This window comes from Suricata suricatta, chromosome 4 (genome assembly GCF_006229205.1).
Source record: "Suricata suricatta isolate VVHF042 chromosome 4, meerkat_22Aug2017_6uvM2_HiC, whole genome shotgun sequence".
In the NCBI taxonomy this organism is placed as follows: domain Eukaryota; kingdom Metazoa; phylum Chordata; class Mammalia; order Carnivora; family Herpestidae; genus Suricata; species Suricata suricatta.
The window spans coordinates 139,824,812-139,842,051 of NC_043703.1; the positions used below are offsets into that span (position 1 = coordinate 139,824,812).

The 17,240-nt window shown below is 37.9% G+C and overlaps 1 protein-coding gene and 1 pseudogene across 9 annotated transcripts in view; one reads left to right on the forward strand and one right to left on the reverse strand.

The window, feature by feature from the left end:
- BIRC6 (baculoviral IAP repeat containing 6) overlaps window positions 1-17,240 on the reverse strand; it is a 229,667-nt gene that overhangs the window by 52,415 nt on the left and 160,012 nt on the right. For 8 of the 9 annotated variants that reach the window (XR_003908004.1, XM_029937980.1, XM_029937977.1 and 5 more), the window contains 4 exons: window positions 16,067-16,367; window positions 12,762-12,979; window positions 8,446-8,610; window positions 5,650-5,818 (listed from right to left, as the gene is read on the reverse strand). Coding sequence is in view for 8 of the 9 variants with exons in the window: in XM_029937980.1 (XP_029793840.1) it covers window positions 5,650-5,818; window positions 8,446-8,610; window positions 12,762-12,979; window positions 16,067-16,367 (853 nt within the window). In the remaining variant the exon portion in view is untranslated. Of the gene's footprint in view, window positions 1-5,649; window positions 5,819-8,445; window positions 8,611-12,761; window positions 12,980-16,066; window positions 16,368-17,240 lie in introns of those variants that run through there. The other variant, XM_029937981.1, reaches the window with a different exon arrangement.
- On the forward strand, window positions 6,630-7,675 carry LOC115290179 (annotated as a pseudogene).

Below are 17,240 nucleotides of genomic sequence, written 5' to 3' on the forward strand. Positions count from 1 at the left end.
GGGGGGGGTGGGGGGGAGAGGGAGGAGGAGAGGTAGGGGGAGGGAGAGGGGGAGGGGGGAGAGGGAGAGGGAGAGGGAGAGGGAGGGAGAGATAGAGAGAGAGAGGATGAGAATATCTTAAGCTGACTCAACGCTCAGTGTGGAGCCTGCTGTAGGCCTAGATAGAGCCCAAGACCCTGGGATTATGACCCGAGCTAAAATTAAGAGTCAGATGCATCTGACTGAGCCATCCAGGGACCTTTGACAAAGGCTTTTAACATGTTCCATTACATTAGTGGCAAGTAAGTTTATATGCTCAGTGATGTTGTTTTCTGAAAACAGGAGAATGCCATTTTCCAAAATGGCACCAAGGAGAGGTGAGGGTGAGGTACCCTAAAGGAACATTCTAAATTCATACATTTTTTAAAACCAAATATTGCTAGCAATGAAACAGGATTGCCATCTAGTGGCCAGTAGGGTAACTGCATGCTTACTGAAAAATGATCCTTGTTTTACAAGGCAGCTTTCAAAATAACATGGCTATAATAAATAGAAGTCAGAATATTGACAGAGAAAAGTTAAAATGAACACATTCTTTTTTTAATTTTTAAAAATGTTTTTATTTATTTTTGAGAGAGACAGTGTGAGCAAGGGAGGGTCAGAGAGAGGATCTGAAGACAGGCTCCAGGCTCTCAGCTACCGGTCAGCACAGAGCCTGATGCGAGGCTCGAACCCACGAACTGCGAGATCATGACCTGAGCTGAAGTCAGTCACGCTCAATCGACTGAGCTTACCCAGGTGCCCCATAAAATGAACATTCTTCTTCTTCTTCTTTTTTTTTTTTTTTTTGAACATACTCTTCATATAAGGACTTTCCTATCTACCTACTTTCTCTAATGGCTTTTACCATTCCTTTGCAAATCGATATTGGAGTTAAAACATATAATTCACTTATTTGTTTCAATTACCTATCGTGAAGCTCTGGCTTCAAATTTAGTGTTTTATACTTTTTTCTAACAACTCTGTTAATTATAGACTAAGCTTACTGAACTAAATTCTTTCAAGAAAAAATTTAAAATATATACACAATACTGTTTGACACATGCAGTTGGCCAACACAGAGTTATATTACTGGATTAATCTAATGTACAAAAGCAAGTAAGAACACTAACAGATTTCTTTATTTTAGTTAGCATAAAAAGAATCATTATTTAGTTTCAAGTGTACATATCTATTTTCAGTAACTGGAACCATCTCATCACATTTGACTGATCTGATTAATTTAGCCTAAATATGAAAACTTACACTGCTGCTGTGATGCCACCAAACTAAACACTTCAAAATTGTCCATTCTTTCACTTACAAAAACAGGCTTCTACATTTTCTTCCCCACTCATTTTCAGGCCAAGAGAGAAAGGCCAATATATAAAAAGTGTATAGTAAGGAAACTACTATTAGGTTATTGAAAATTCCTCCTAGGGCACTTGGGTGGCTCAGTCCGTTAAGCGCCCAACTTCAACTCAGGTAATAATCCCATGGTTCATGAGTTTGAGCCCTGCATCAGGCTCTGCACTAACAGCTCAGAGCCAGAGCCTGCTTTAGATTTTGTGTCTCCTGCTCTCTCTCCATCTTTCTCTCTGTCTCTCTCCCCCTCCCCTGCTTGCATGTGCACATGTGCATGTCTTCTCTCTCTCAAAAATAAATGAAACACTAAACATACGCATTCATAAATCCCTCTAGTAATTGTAAGATTTTACAAATTAATATAAAAATAACATACTGGTTAAAAAATGCTACAAGTTAAAGTGTTGTTTGAGAAATCACTTGTTATAAGTGTAACAGATGTAATGACTAAATATAATCAGCACCTATCTCTGGAGAATGGGATCAGGGTCTCAGTTATAGAACTGTTAGAAGGTCAGTAATGGAAAAAAGGTTGTCCTATTCCCCAAGCAATCAGTATGCTCCCTTTATGGCTGGTAATAATTTTACAACTGACAGGATTCTCCTCTCACCTCTGATGCAAAGATGTCCACAGCTAAAAGTGAAGATCAAGTATTATGTGCAGATGCTGTTTATCACTTTTAAGTCCTTGTTAATCACTTAAAATTTTCGGCTAATTTTTAAATCTCCATTAAAATAAAACAGACTTAGAGCTAACCTGTTACATAACAAGCCTCCTACTATGAGAACTTGAAGGCATTATTAAAAGACACAAAGAGTAGACTCTGGCATTCATATCAATCTTTAACAGTAATTAATAAGAAAAGTTCAGGAATTTCTAAGTATCTAACTTGTATATGAGGAGCTAGAAAAGAAGGACAAAAAGGAGGCTGTAAAGGGGGGTAAGAAACCACATTCGATAGTTAATGGCTGGTCAACAATAAGTAGGACCTAAACTGCTGGATGTTTCTGTACTTTGTCTTGCTTGCCTATCATTTCAAAACCTGCACCAGAAAGGAAATGTGTGCTACTTTACCATAGTTCTCAAGAGAGCCTATTGCATTATGCTGGTGTTTCGTATAGTATCTGATAGTGATGTAAGCGAACTAACCCTTGAACGTAACGTAACAAATGAAATTATTAGCACTTCTCCCACAAATATCAACTTGCCAGTCTATGAAATAAATGGCCTGTAATCTGTAAAAAAATGTCAATATTATGAAAGACAAAGAAAAGCTGGGAACTGTTTGAGATTAAAGGAGAAGAGAGACTATGATTCTAGACTGGATGTTTTTTACTCTATCCCACCACCCAAACTTGCCAATATTCTTCTTCTTTTATTTTTTAAGTTTATTTATTTTTGAGAGAGAGAGGAAGAGCGTGTGAACAGGGGAGGAGCAGAGAGAGGGAGAAAGAGAATCCTAAGCAGGGTCCAAGCTGTCAGCACAGAGCCCAACATGGGGCTTGAACCATGAGATCATGATCTAAGCCAAAATCAAGAATCTGATGCTTAACTGACTGAGCCACCCAGGCATCCCATCAGAAATAATATGCTTTGGCAAATGACAAAACTGGAAATTGGACTAGGTCATCTGTCAGATTTTAAAATGCTACTTAGTGGGCGCGGTGGCGCGTGCCTGTAGTCCCAGCTACTCGGGAGGCTGAGGCAGGAGGATGGCTTGAGCCCAGGAGTTCTGGGCTGTAGTGCGCTATGCCGATCGGGTGTCCGCACTAAGTTCGGCATCAATACGGTGACCTCTCGGGAGTGGGGGACCACCAGGTTGCCTAAGGAGGGGTGAACCAGCCCAGGTCGGAAATGGAGCAGGTCAAAAAAAACTCTCGTGCTAATCAGTAAAATGCTACTTAAAAACTAACATTTAAACAAAATTGATGATTATATAAATAACGTATTTACTAATATAACACACAAAGGTATTTTCTTCCTGAAAATAATTCATATTTAGAAATTCTAAATGAGCATACTTTTCTCACAATCTAAAGATCAGAATATATCCCAAAATCGACAGTTTCTCTGATCATTTAAAACATCATTTAAGAGGTGTGCTACTTAATTGTGGGAAGCGGCAAAGATTCAGCTGCTTGGCCATTTGCTAGCCGGATATGTCACTCCCCTCAGGGGAGTTGCAAAAATAGGCAGGGGAGCACCACTCCCCGTCAGGAGAAGTCAGAAGATCAAAGATCAACCGCCTGCAGGCAGGGTAGTATCAGCCCCTCAGGGGCTGCGCTAAAACACTTTAGTTTGGTTCCTCTTTTACCCTAGCTTTAATGCCTTAACCCTGTTTCCTAGCAACCGACCTGGGTCAGCTGCCTTCTTTTCCCGCCTTGAAACCTTTATAAGATAGTATGTTTTCTCAATAAAAAAAGAGGCTTGATCGGAAACCGGAAACCCTGTGTTGTGTCCTTACTCTCTGTGCTCCCTCTTCCTGCCCTGCTTTCTCTTCCTCCCTCAGTATCAAGAACCCGCAAGGATTTTCCGACCTGCTGGCCGGGGCGGGACACAACACTAAATTATCTGATCTCCTTAACTAAGTCACTTTATATCAACTAATTTATCTTAAAGTATTATTTCAAAAAAGCTTTTGTTACATTGAAATGTAAATGTACCAATTCCAATTATACCATTGGAGAAGGTACCAGGTTCAAGCACATAAGTAATTCTACACCTACGATTAAAAAAAGAATTATTTTATAGAGAAATAGTGACAAAGGAAAGGTCAAATTCTAATCTTTCACATTAAATTTCTAAAACAGTTCCAAGACACAGTAACTAAGTCTCCATAATTCCATATGGTTAACAAAATCAGTTTATTTATTAACAAATATACTTACCAGAAAGTACATCTTACATGAATACATTACTTTAAACAGTAGTAGATAATACTGAATATCCTTTTTGACTCTGATCCATAAACATAAAAGTTCAGTGTTATACAAAGACTGAATTACAGAAAAAGATAAATTTTAAATTTTTTGAGAGGATATACATTTTAGAAGCGAAAGGGCTAATTAAATAATATTTTCATGTGGAAAGAGATAAAGAAAACCTTACCCCACTCTACTCAATTTCTCTACACAATCCAATGTTAAATTTCAGCTCCAATATCTAAAAGGTTAGTGTTTATACCTCTAAATATTGTAATCAAAAAATTACACTGTGTATCTGACATCTACTTTTTAAAAGACCAATCTGATGTATCGAACCTGTCAATGTATAAGATCAATCAATCATACTTAACGTATGTCAATATTTTTGTGAAGTTTAAGGCAGATTAGAGAACTGTATGTGTAGAAGCTCAACCTTCCTAATGGTAGAAAATAGGGGCAGTTACCCCGTTTCAAACACAAGCAGCTTTTCCATCTCCAATCATGCATTAAACTGCTACCAAGCACCAAACAGACTTTAAGATTTATTATCATCATTGTCCTTATCTATTCTTCCTTAATATTCTAATTAGATACATAAATATCTATTTTCATAAGAATATGAATAAAGAAAGGGATAGATAAGAACAGATAGTAGAAAACAAAAACCCTAAAAGTTCCTCAAGAAAGGGAAGTGATATTAATTACTTGTTTTTCTTGGCACTATCTATAAACAAAATATAACCTTCCATTATTATTTAGGAAAAGAATACATTTCTTGGAAGATATATTCACAACCAGGGTAAAAATAAACTAGTTTCAATGATCAGTTGCACATTGGCAAAGTAAGTACCCCCAGTACTTTTATTACTGCATTTATAAAAATCACTAGTCTTATGATCAAGTACCTATGGACTAAAATTACTTGTGTATGTCTTGAAACTCCCATAATCTGAAATTTTGCAGTGTTTGAGAAGAACATTAAAATCACGAAAATGCACAGAAGTTCAATCAACCATATTTAGCTCAGAATATTGTCATGAAGCTACTAGCCTTTGCCCTATAATTTTCAGTTATACATTATTTTTTAAAAAGCACATTCACAGGTTAAAACAAAGGGATAATGAAAACTTCCATTTTGTGTTCCCGGACAGATGACAATACACGTTACCCAATCAGGAGCCCCTAAAAACAACGAAGTATTTCCAGAATAATGTTTAAGAACTAAATCCGTTAATCTCATACCTACAGATACTGGGAAAGGATAACACCAATACTCCAAGTGAACCTTACTGTTTTAATCCACACTGAAGTAAAAAAAGGACTAATGGCAGCGTGACTTGCCTGAATCATTCCGCAGGTAAGATGACATAGCCGGGATGAGGCAAGACTGGCTGAGGAGCTCCAGAAGCACAGAAGGAAGGGCGTTACTGTTCTCTGCTCGACTCTCATGAGACGATGCGGCTTCCCCACTGACCGCACCACTCACAGGATTTATGTAACTCGCAAGAACCTAAGTATAAAAATTAGACGGTTTAAATTGGATTTTAGCTTCACATTCTTTAAATTTTTTGTTTTATTTTATATTTGAGAGAGCAAGCGACAAAGCAAGCAGGGGAGGAGCAGAAAGATGGACACAGAATCCGAAGCAGGCTCTAGACTCCGAGCTGCCAGCGCAGAGCACAATGCGGGATTCAAACTCACAAACTGTGAGATCATGACCTGAGCCAAGGCTGGATGCCCAACCGAGCCACCCAGGTGCCCCAGCTTCATATACTTTAAAAGCCCACCTTTTGTTAGATATTCAGTCTAAGTTCCAAGCGTTTATATTTTCAAGTAAGTCAATGTGTTTCAAAAACAAGACTTGTTTCCCTCAGATTTTCAAAAGGGTGTGTTTTGCATGATGTTACATGGTACATAGCTAGACATACAAAAAAAAAAAAAAAAACAACAACAACCAAACCCCACCTAAGAACATAAACTTAAAAACTTATCGACAATTCTGGTAGGATTTGTATTACTGAATAGATTCAGTTTACAGTTTGGGAGTGATCTTAGAATTTTAAGTGAGCCTACCATTCTAGAATTACAGAATATACTGCTCAAAAACTTGACCTATTTTAGTCAATTAGTTGACACACGGACTTTTATTTAATCACCTTCCCTTCTCATTGGTGCCATGGGACTTTCCATACTAGTTCAACTTGCTTGATTCAAGAAAAGTCATAAAACAATGTGGAGAACAAAGATATAAATAAATAAGTAATATATATATATTTAAAAAGAGTCCAGGGATTCCTGGAGGTTCGTTTTGAAGGTACCGAAATTGTTCGCGCAGTTCCTAATCATGTCTGAACCAATCAGAGTTCCTGTGACTGGATCAGCTGGTCAAATTGCATATTCACTGCTGTACAGCATTGGAAATGGATCTGTCTTCGGTAAAGACCAGCCTCTAATTCTCGTGCTGTTGGATATCACTCCCATGATGGGTGTCCTAGATGGTGTCCTAATGGAACTACAAGACTGTGCCCTTCCCCTCCTGAAAGATGTCATTGCAACAGATAAAGAAGATGTTGCCTTCAAAGACCTGGATGTGGCCATTCTTGTGGGCTCTGTGCCAAGAAGGGATGGCATGGAGAGGAAAGATTTACTCAAAGCAAATGTGAAAATCTTCAAATCCCAGGGTGCAGCCTTGGAGAAATGGGCCAAGAAGTCAGTTAAGGTTATTGTGGTGGGAAACCCAGCCAACACCAACTGCCTGACTGCCTGCAAGTCGGCACCATCCACCCCAAGGAGAACTTCAGTTGCTTGACTCGTTTGGATCACAACCGAGCTAAAGCTCAGATTGCTCTTAAACTTGGTGTGACTTCTGATGACGTAAAGAATGTCACCATCTGGGGAAATCATTCCTCCACTCAGTATCCAGATGTCAGCCATGCCAAGGTGAAACTACAAGGAAAGGAAGTTGGTGTTTATGATGCTCTGAAGGATGACAGCTGGCTCAAAGGAGAATTCATTACAACCGTGCAGCAGCGTGGTGCTGCTGTCATCAAGGCTCGAAAGCTTTCCAGTGCAATGTCTGCTGCAAAAGCCATCTGTGACCATGTCGGAGACATCTGGTTTGGAACCCCAGAGGGAGAATTTGTGTCCATGGGCATTATCTCTGATGGCAACCCCTATGGTGTTCCTGATGATCTGCTGTACTCATTCCCTGTTACAATCAAGAATAAGACCTGGAAGGTTGCTGAAGGTCTCACTATTAATGATTTCTCTCGTGAGAAGATGGATCTAACTGCAAAGGAACTGGCAGAAGAAAAAGAAACTGCTTTTGAATTTCTCTCTTCTGCCTGACTAGACAATCCTTTCGATGTTACTAAAAGCTCCAGAGCTGAAGAATCCAAATGTCGTCTTTGACTCTCATACCAAACAATAATGCAATACTTAGAATTTCTTGTGAAAAACAACACATTTGAGAGATTGTGTGCTTCTTGGTATAAATTTGTGACAGTTTATCATCATGCTGTTAGTGCTGCATTCTAAATAAAATATATATTCAAATGAAAAAATAAATAAATAAAAAGAGTCCAGATACAGCATTTTAGATGAGGAGATGACCAGAAGAAGGTAGATAGGGTATATTTTCTAGTTATTGGATAATTTCATCCTTGTCACTTTCCGCTCAGTGAAGAAGCTAATTGAGAGGGAAGAAAATTAGACTTACAAGTAAGGAAAAATGGTCTTTTTAAGTAGTATTTAAATGTATTAAGAGCAAGGAGCATAATATATATTTTTTAACTTTTTTTTTTTAATGTTTTATTTATTTTTTTGATAGAGAGAGAGATAGAGCATGAGAGGGGGAGGGGCAGAGAGAGAAGGAGACACAGAATTTGAAGCAGGCTCCAGGCTCTGAGCTGGCTGTCAGCACAGAGCCTGACGCAGGGCTTGAACCCACGAACGTGAGATCTGACCTGAGCCGAAGCCGGAGGCTTAACCGACTGAGCCACCCAGGCGCCCCAGAGCATAATATATTTTAAACGGTAGCTGAGGAGGAGTTTGATAATCATCAATACTTAAAACTCAATACAAATATAAAAAATAATTTAACTATTATCACTGACAATATCGACTTCATAAACATACCTGCAGAAGGCAGGTGACATGCTCCTCTTCCAGCCTCTGCTTGGTTAAGGCCTGCTCCACATCCCATCCAGAAGCCGTGGACCCTGTCCCGAAGCCAGTCCCCTTTGCCCAGTACAGCTGTTGTTCTTCTGTCGATGTCGGGTTATGAGAGCTTGACACCTGTGGCTTGTAACAAAAAATTGAAAATTTCTTACTATTTGATTTTATTTATCCTCAAAAATACTTTGTACAAATAAATAATTTAGCTGCTATTGACAACAACTGAGTCTCCTCAAAAAATTAAACAAAGGATTATGTGACCCAGTAACTTCATTCCTAGGTATATAACCAAAGAAATAAAAACTGACAAACAAATACGGGTCTGTGTGTTTTCACAGCAAGACTATTCATAACAGCTAACAAGTCAAAACAGCACAAATGACCACCGATGGATGAATGCATAAATGACTGTGATACATACATACATACAATAAAATTATTCTGCCATAAAAAGTAATGAAGTACTGATATATGTTACTTTGGGATGAACCTCAAAAACATGCTAAGTCAAAGATGACAGACACAAAAAGTAGCATACTGTACAATTCCATTTATCTGAAATATCCAGAGTAGGTAAACATAGAGAGACAGAACACGTGGTAGTTGCCAGGGGTTAAGGGAAGAGGGGAAATGGAGAACAAATCTTTATATTTAAGAATATATAAATAAAGGGGCGCCAGGGTGGTTCAGTTGGTTAAGGGTCCAACTTTGGCTCATTTCACAATCTCACTGTGTGTAAGTTTGAGCGCTGTATTGGGCTCTGTGCTGACAGCTTAGAGCCTGGAGTCTACTTTGGATTCTGTGTTTCCCTCTCTCTCTCTCTCTGTCCATCCTATGCTTGTGCTCTCTCTCTCAAAAAATAAACATTAAAAAATATTTAAAAAATATGTAAAAATTTAAAAGTATATATCAGTAAAACATGGAGTAAAGACTTATAGTCATTGACATAAAGTTAGATAAAGCAAACAGTGAAAGGAACCATAATATGAGCCGGATCCTTTAGGATGAACCTAGTTAAAGCACATTTTCAATTCTTTAATAGTGTCAATGTCTTTAGTCACAAAGTAAGATCCCTTCTACTGCTAGAAGTAAAAATTTTCAATTTTCTTCTAAAAATGTGATGTATAGAAAAAAATCTCTTGGGAATAGGGGATGTTTTTAATATATACTATATTTTACATTATAATATATAATATATATTTTTAATATATTAAAAGAGTGAATGGTATAGAGACAAAAAATGACTTAGAAGCATTGGTTTTATTAACATAACCTCAAATTCTGTAAAGGTCAATTCTTTATTATTTTTGTGGAATATAAAATTAATTATATAACAAGGGTCCTCTTTTTAAAGAATTTTCATTAAATATAACATGCTACATACCCTCAAAGCATTTATAATTAAGTATTGAAATTTCAAGGGTAACTTAATAATAATGCCAATGCCTTTCTTTTTTTTAAATGGAAATATTCTAAAAAGGAATGTTATATACAATACTTTCCATAAACTGATTTGTAAAACAGTTTTATGGATCTATGACTGCAAATGTCATTTTTAACATTTTTAAGATAAACTATGAAAATGAATCATAATTCCATTACCATATAAAACATACCTTTAGAACCCCTGACATTATTGATAAAAATAGCTATTTTTTATAATCTGTAAATATAAAGAGTAACGTACCCAGGATAAGAGGTTTAATGAACTGCAAAAACTTATTCAACCATGCAGGCCAAGAATTACATCACTGCACATAAGAAATTGCCACAGTTCTATTTGTCAAACTTTCAAATGCTCAACAAAGTTAATTATAATACCATTTTAAAAATATTTTTTTAATGTTTTTATTTATTTTTGAGACAGAGAGAGACAGAGCATAGGGGAGGGGCAGAGAGAGGGAGACACAGAATCCGAAGCAGGCTCCAGGCTCTGAGCCGTCAGCACAGCAGAGCATGGCTCGAAACCATGAACGTGAGATCACTACCTGAGTTGAAGTCGGAGGCCTAACTGACTGAGCCACCCAAGTGCCCCTATAATACCATTTTTGTACTCATTGCTTTCTTACTCTTCTTTATAATTTTACTACCTAAGCATAAAACTCTAGCTACTACAGTTTCATTTTGTCTAATTTATGAACATTCTATAAATGGAATCATGCTATATAAATTGCACCTTGTGTGGCATTTTAGTTGTGCTTGTGAAGTTCATCACTGCTATTACGTGTAGTTGGCTATAGGTGTTTACTTTCATTCTCTTACAGTATCCCATTATAGTAGACTACAATTTGCTGATCTTTTACTGTCTTCTGCATTATTGTATCCATTTTAGTCATACTATGACCAATAATGATAGGACATTATTTGGTACTGTGGTTTTTGAAATATTACACATTCTGACTGGTTTGGAGTCTTAGTGTATTAAAGGTGTTCATTTGTACTTTTCTGATAAAGAAACAGATTACCTTTTCCCATTTATTGGACATTTAGATAGTGCCTCTTATGAAGTGCTCATTCTAGTCTTTCCTCTATTTTTCTATGAGGTTTTTTCTGCCTTTTCCTTTTCAAATTTTTGAAGCTCTCCAAATATGCTAAATATAAGTTCTTTATCAGATACACCCAAATATGGTCTTTCCATCTATGACTTGTTTCACTATCTTAATAGTGTTTTTGAGGAAAAATAGTTCTTAATTTTAACATAGTTGCTTTTTTTCAGCGTTTTTCCTCTTATCGGTTGGTGCTTTTTAAAAATTCATTTCAAGAAACCTTTGTGTACTCCAAGATCATAAAGGTATGCATATACTTTTTCCATAAAAGGGTACTATTATATTTTGTGTTACATACATTTAAATCTATCATCCAGTTAGAATTAATTTTTGCATATAAAGTCCATTACAGTTTAAAGCTTCATTTTTGTTCCACAAGAATAGGTAACTGACACCACCATCAGTTACTGCTAAGCTCATACTCAATATGTTGTGCAGTTATTACTGTCCTACCAGGTGATCATACATATAAGGATTTAAGTCTACTGTTTGCTGGGCTTCTATCTTTCCTTGTACTAATACCACAGCCCAGTAACAAATTTTGATATATGACATCATAAGCCTGTAAGATATGTTGTTCTTTGAAACTGCCTTGGCTATTTTTGAGCCTTTGCCTTTCCCCAAAACATGTTAGAATTCCCTTGTCAGTTTCCTCCAAATAAATCTAGAATTCTATAAACGTAAAGATCAATTTGATAAGAAATATTACTGGGGCACAAGGGTTAAGCATCCAACTCTGGATCTCACTCAGGTCATGATCTCACAGTTCATGAGTTCTAGCCCCATGTCAGGCTCTGCACTGATGGCGTAGAGCCTGCTTGGGATTCTGACTCTCCTCTTTGTCCCTCCTGTGCTTGTACTCTCTCTCCCTAAATAAGCAATAAAACTTAAAAAGGGGGGAGGGGAATATTATTGAACTATTGTATTTTCTGTGCCCATGGAAATAAACATGGGTACTCCTCAGTTTATTAAAGTCTAGGCTTTAAAAAATTTCACATATCTCATGTGTAAATGTCTTGCACATATTTTTTCAGATTCTTTCACAGATACCTTCTCTTTTTGATGCTTTTTTTTTTTAATGTTTTATTTATTTTTGATACAGAGAGAGACAGAGCATGAGAGGGGAAGGGGCAGAGAGAGAAGGACACAGAACCAGAAGCAGGCTCCAGGCTCTGAGCTAGCTGTCAGCACAGAGCCTGACGCAGGGCTCGAACCCACGAACGTGAGATCTGACCGGAGCCGAAGTCAGAGGCTTAACCGACTGAGCCACCCAGGCGCCCCTTTTTGATGCTTTTCTAAAAAATAGCTTGAAAAATTTATTTTATGCTTCTTGCTGGTACACAGAAGTATCTTGGGTTTTTTCTTTCTTTCTCTTCTTCCCTTGTTTACTATATAGCTAGAGGCAACTTTTCAATAGGATGATTCTAAAGTTTGAGAAAGAAAAGGACAAAAGATCACAGTATAAATTTAGCATATCCTGGTAAATGGGAAAGTTTCCTTTTAAGCTTTTAAATCTTTGTTTTTTAAGCAGATGGGTTAACCTATGGTTCCTTAAAACACCCAATAAAGAAGAAAATACTTAGTTCATAGTCTCTCTTTGAAGTATTGTTTGTTTAAGAACCAAAAAAAGAGATGTACATGAGTCTCTGAAATATTATTTCAGAAAAACCCTACTCTGAACTCCATGATTTTAACTTAACTTTCTCATAATCTAAGTAAAACTCAACCTACCTCTGCCTGGTTGAGACTGGAGTTGGGAACTCGCGGGGCATGGTGGCTCAGGGCAGAGAGGCAGACAAGGATGAGGTGTAGTGCTCCAATTTCCAATGCCATCCGCCTTAGAAGTACACCATCATCAGTGGTCAAGGGTGTAGTGCTGAACAAGCTACGAAGGACATGGAAAGGAAGAGTTGGAAGCACATTGGCTGATGGAGATTGCAGAATATGACCTAGATTAAAAAAAAGAGAACTCAAAATTAAAACTATTTAAGAACACAATAAAAAACAATATTCAGGGTCACCAACTAATAGTGACAAAGTAACAGAAAATTATATCATTAAATTTATTAAAAAATCCAAAGACCATAGAATATCTTAAAATTTACTAAGTGCCTAAAAAATACTTTAAGGCATCATGTATGTAGATAAATAAAAGCTGAGATATATTCAAAGAATAATTAATAATTAATCATTATAGCCTATGTCAAGATTATTATAAGCCAGAACTAAAACCTAATAACTAAAATAGAAGCATTAGAAGTTCCTTACAACAGTATAAAAGCAAGCTGATTGCCCTGGAAGTAATTTCAACCAAGAACAGATAATGAAAGAGTGAAACTATTTTATTTGGTTTGTAAGTAATATAGTCTTCTACTATATCTAGCTAGAATGATAAATGCAAAACAGAAGAAAACAGAACAAAACAAAACAAAACCAGTGCTATATGAATGGTGGAAGAGAACCACTTCAGAAATGGATATCAGAATTACACCCTAAACAAATTTTTTTACTGTTTCATTTATTTTTGCGAGAAATAGAGAGACAGCACGGGCAGGGGAGGGCCAGAGAGAGACGGAGACACAGAATCCGAAGTCAGGCTCCAGGCTGTGAGCTAGCTGTCAGCACAGAGCCCCACATGGGGCTCAAACCCATGAACCATGAGATCATGACCGAAGCCAAAGTTGGACACTAACCAACTGAGCCACCTATGTGCCTCCAGAATTACACTTTTTAAAAAGACATTCACTTTATGTGCACCAAAAAAAATCTATAAAACGGCATAATGGTAATTTTCTGCTTAGGGTTACACCTACCAACTTATAATAGATTCCAAAAAAACAGTGGTTCCTACCTCTCTATCTACTTAAATGTAAAAATCAGATCAAAGAGGGGCGCCTGGGTGGCTCAGTCACTGAAGCACCCAACCTCAGCTCAGGTCACAATCTCATGGTGTTTGTGAGACCCCCATGAGGCTTGTTGCTGTCAGCACAAAGCCCACTTCGGATCCTCTGTCCCCTCTCTGCTGCTCCCCAACTCGTCCGTGGGTGCACATGTATGCATGCTCTCTCTCCCTAAGATATTAACATTAAAAAAGTTAGCTCAAGTAATTAGAAATTCCTGATCTAATAAAATAGGTATATATAATTTACATATCAAATCAAACAGGGTAGGAATATTCAGTAAGGAAAAGCTATAATTTAGTAAGTTATTACAAGAATATTTAAAATAATATCACCATTTTCAAAGACAGATTTACTGACTGACTAATAGAGACAGAATGAGGGGGGGAGAAGGGCAGAGGGAGAGGGAGAAAGAGGATCCCAAGCAGGTCTGCACTGTCAGCGCAGAGCCTGACACAGAGTTCAAACCTGCAGACTGTGGATGATGACCCGAGCAGAAATCAAGAGTTGGACACTTACCTAAAACCCCCATAATATCACTATTTTTGAAGAATTCCATCAAATAATTAATTACATTAAAAAGTATGTGCTTTATTTGGTAAAGTATGTACTATGAATATTCAATAGTTTCAAATTCATAGTTTTTATTTGATTAAATATACTCTGTGGTAAGAATTTAATATTCTTTCTAATTGATATGTAACAGAATTCACCTCCAATAGAAACCATGTGATTTTAAAATAAAAAACAATTAGGGACGCCTGGGTGTCTCAGTTGGGTATGTGTTCAACTTTGGCTCAGGTCATGATCTCGCGGTTTAAGCCCTGGGCCTGGCTCTGTGCTGACAGCTCATAGCCTGGAGTCTGTTTCAGATTCTGTCTCCCTCGCTCTCTGCCCCTCCCCTACTTGCTCTCTTTATTTCCTCTGTCCAAAAAAAAAAAAAAAAGTTTTAAATAAAGAACAATTATTAATATTCAAATGGAATGGTCATTGAAGAATCAGAGTTGTAAACTGAAACAAAGTCTACTTGTTAGGCTATCCTAAATTATGGTTTTTCTTTAATGTTTCCTTATAGTAAATAAAACTGTCAGCCCAATGGAAACAATCACCACAGCTTTCTATTACTATTCTGTAATATTATTATAAGATAATTATCATGTAATATTATTTTCCACATTCTGTTCTCTTTAGTCTAAGTATTGCTTCCGGATTCACATTCATAAGAAAGATCATCATATCATGACTTGGTTCATATATTTTAATAAATCTTCATTACTAATTCAGAATAAAATCTGAAGTTTAAAGAAATTTTTTTAATGTTTATTCATTTCTGAGACAGAGAGAGACAGGCAAGCCCCAGAGAGAGGGAGACACAGAATCTAAAGCACACTTCAGGCTCTGAGCTGCCAACAGAGAGCGTGACGTGGGTCTCAAATCCATGAACCCTGAGATCATGACTTGAGCTGAATTCAGATGCTTAACTGACTGAGCCACCCAGGTGCACCAAGAAGTTCTGAATAAGATTTTCCATGATCTGTTATCAATAATAATAGCTTTTAAAATTAGCACTCAGTGTTGCTTTTTATGCAAATTTTCACCATCTAACTTATCCTCTCTCATGTAACCTGAACATACAAACACTGCTCAAATCATCATTCCAGCTCCTTTCAGCCTAAATAGACTCTATTCTTCAACACCCTACTAAAAAACTATTATACCACCTTTTCACATAGCTGGGTAGTGAGGAAACAGCCTCATACCTGTAAGCCTTCACAAAAGAAGCTCTTGCAAAGTGTTTGTAACTAGTTAAGTCTACACTTACATACACTGCTTGTTGCTATTACTGGAGCACAGAAGAATGTTAGCTATGTGAGGGCAGGGTCTAAATACCTGCTTTATCTTTAAATGCCTCCAATGATGACCAATAGTTGGTAACAGTGAACATATTTTGAATGAATAAAGAAATAAAAATAAAGATTGTTTAGGACTTATTATGTATATTACTAGAATGAAACTACCAACAACGAATCACCTAGGATCTTTACTAAAAATAAATAATGAATAACAGGCACCGATCTGAATAACATTTATGCAACCTACCTTTGTTAAATTTCATTAATAATTCTAAACACTTACTTCCTTCTCCATCATCTGTCACTCCCAATACCAGTCGAAGAAGGCACTGGGCATGTTTTCTCTCCTTCAGTAGCACTTCAGCATAGCCCGGAAGACGAAGAAATAATCCAAAAGCAGCCAAAGAATGGGCAGGTATGGGAGACATGGTCTGCACTGCTGACTTGATAGGTGGAGGCTCAGCTGCAATGGTTTCTGGTGCTTCATAAACTAATTCCCCTGATTGTTCGATGGTCACCCATTCAAACTGATCACTGTCTTTTGGCTTTTCCTGAGTGGTAGAAGTTACAACTGGAGCACTTACCTAAAGAGAAAAGAGTATTTTTTTTTGGCAATTTGTGTGTTTTAACATCAGGTTCAAATTAAAGACTTGACTTTAAATGATCTCTATAAAATACAGAAATAAAATATAGGAATAAAAGTATCAATAAAGGGACATGTTTTTGAAAAAGTTTAAAGCAAGATGGCGGAGAGGAAGGGAGCTCTATAAACTTCTTCCCCATCTATCGAACTGAGAAGGACATTACTCTCATCTGCAAGAGTGGAAGAAGAAAATACAGACTCCAGAAAGAAGACATCCTCAAAGATGCCTGAGTGAGTGCAAACTGGGGAGATTGGAAAACGGGCCAGCCCAAGACAGGCAGGGGAGGCAGGAGCCCCAGCCCAACACAGGGCAAGTGCGCGGAGCCCCTGAAGGACAAAGGAAAGAGAAAGAGAACCTGAACACACTCATAGTACTGTCTCTAGAGAAGAGATAAAGAACGTTTAAAGCTGCTCGGAGAGAAAAACTCTCGCTCCATATATAACTGCTGGGTAGCCCAAATCCCGAACCTGGTGGCACAAGGGAAAAAACAGCTTCCAGCCCTGCGCCATCCAGGCAGGGAGTCGGCAGGCAACGGTGGCAGTGGTGCCAAGAGTGCGCACTTTGAGCCCGGCTGCAGTAGTGGGACACACGCCTCATTTCCACGGCGCATCTTGCCTCCAGCATTGGCTGCGCGAATGCAGAATCCTGGGTGCCAACAGGGAAAAAATAGCCCCCAACCCTACACGATCCCGGCAGGGAGTTGATGGCGGTGGAGGCGGGGGGGGGGGGGGGGGGTGTCGCACTTCGGCTGCAGGAGTCCACAGCTCACTTCCGACCACAGCTTACTTCCGGCCGCAGCTCATTTCTGGCCAC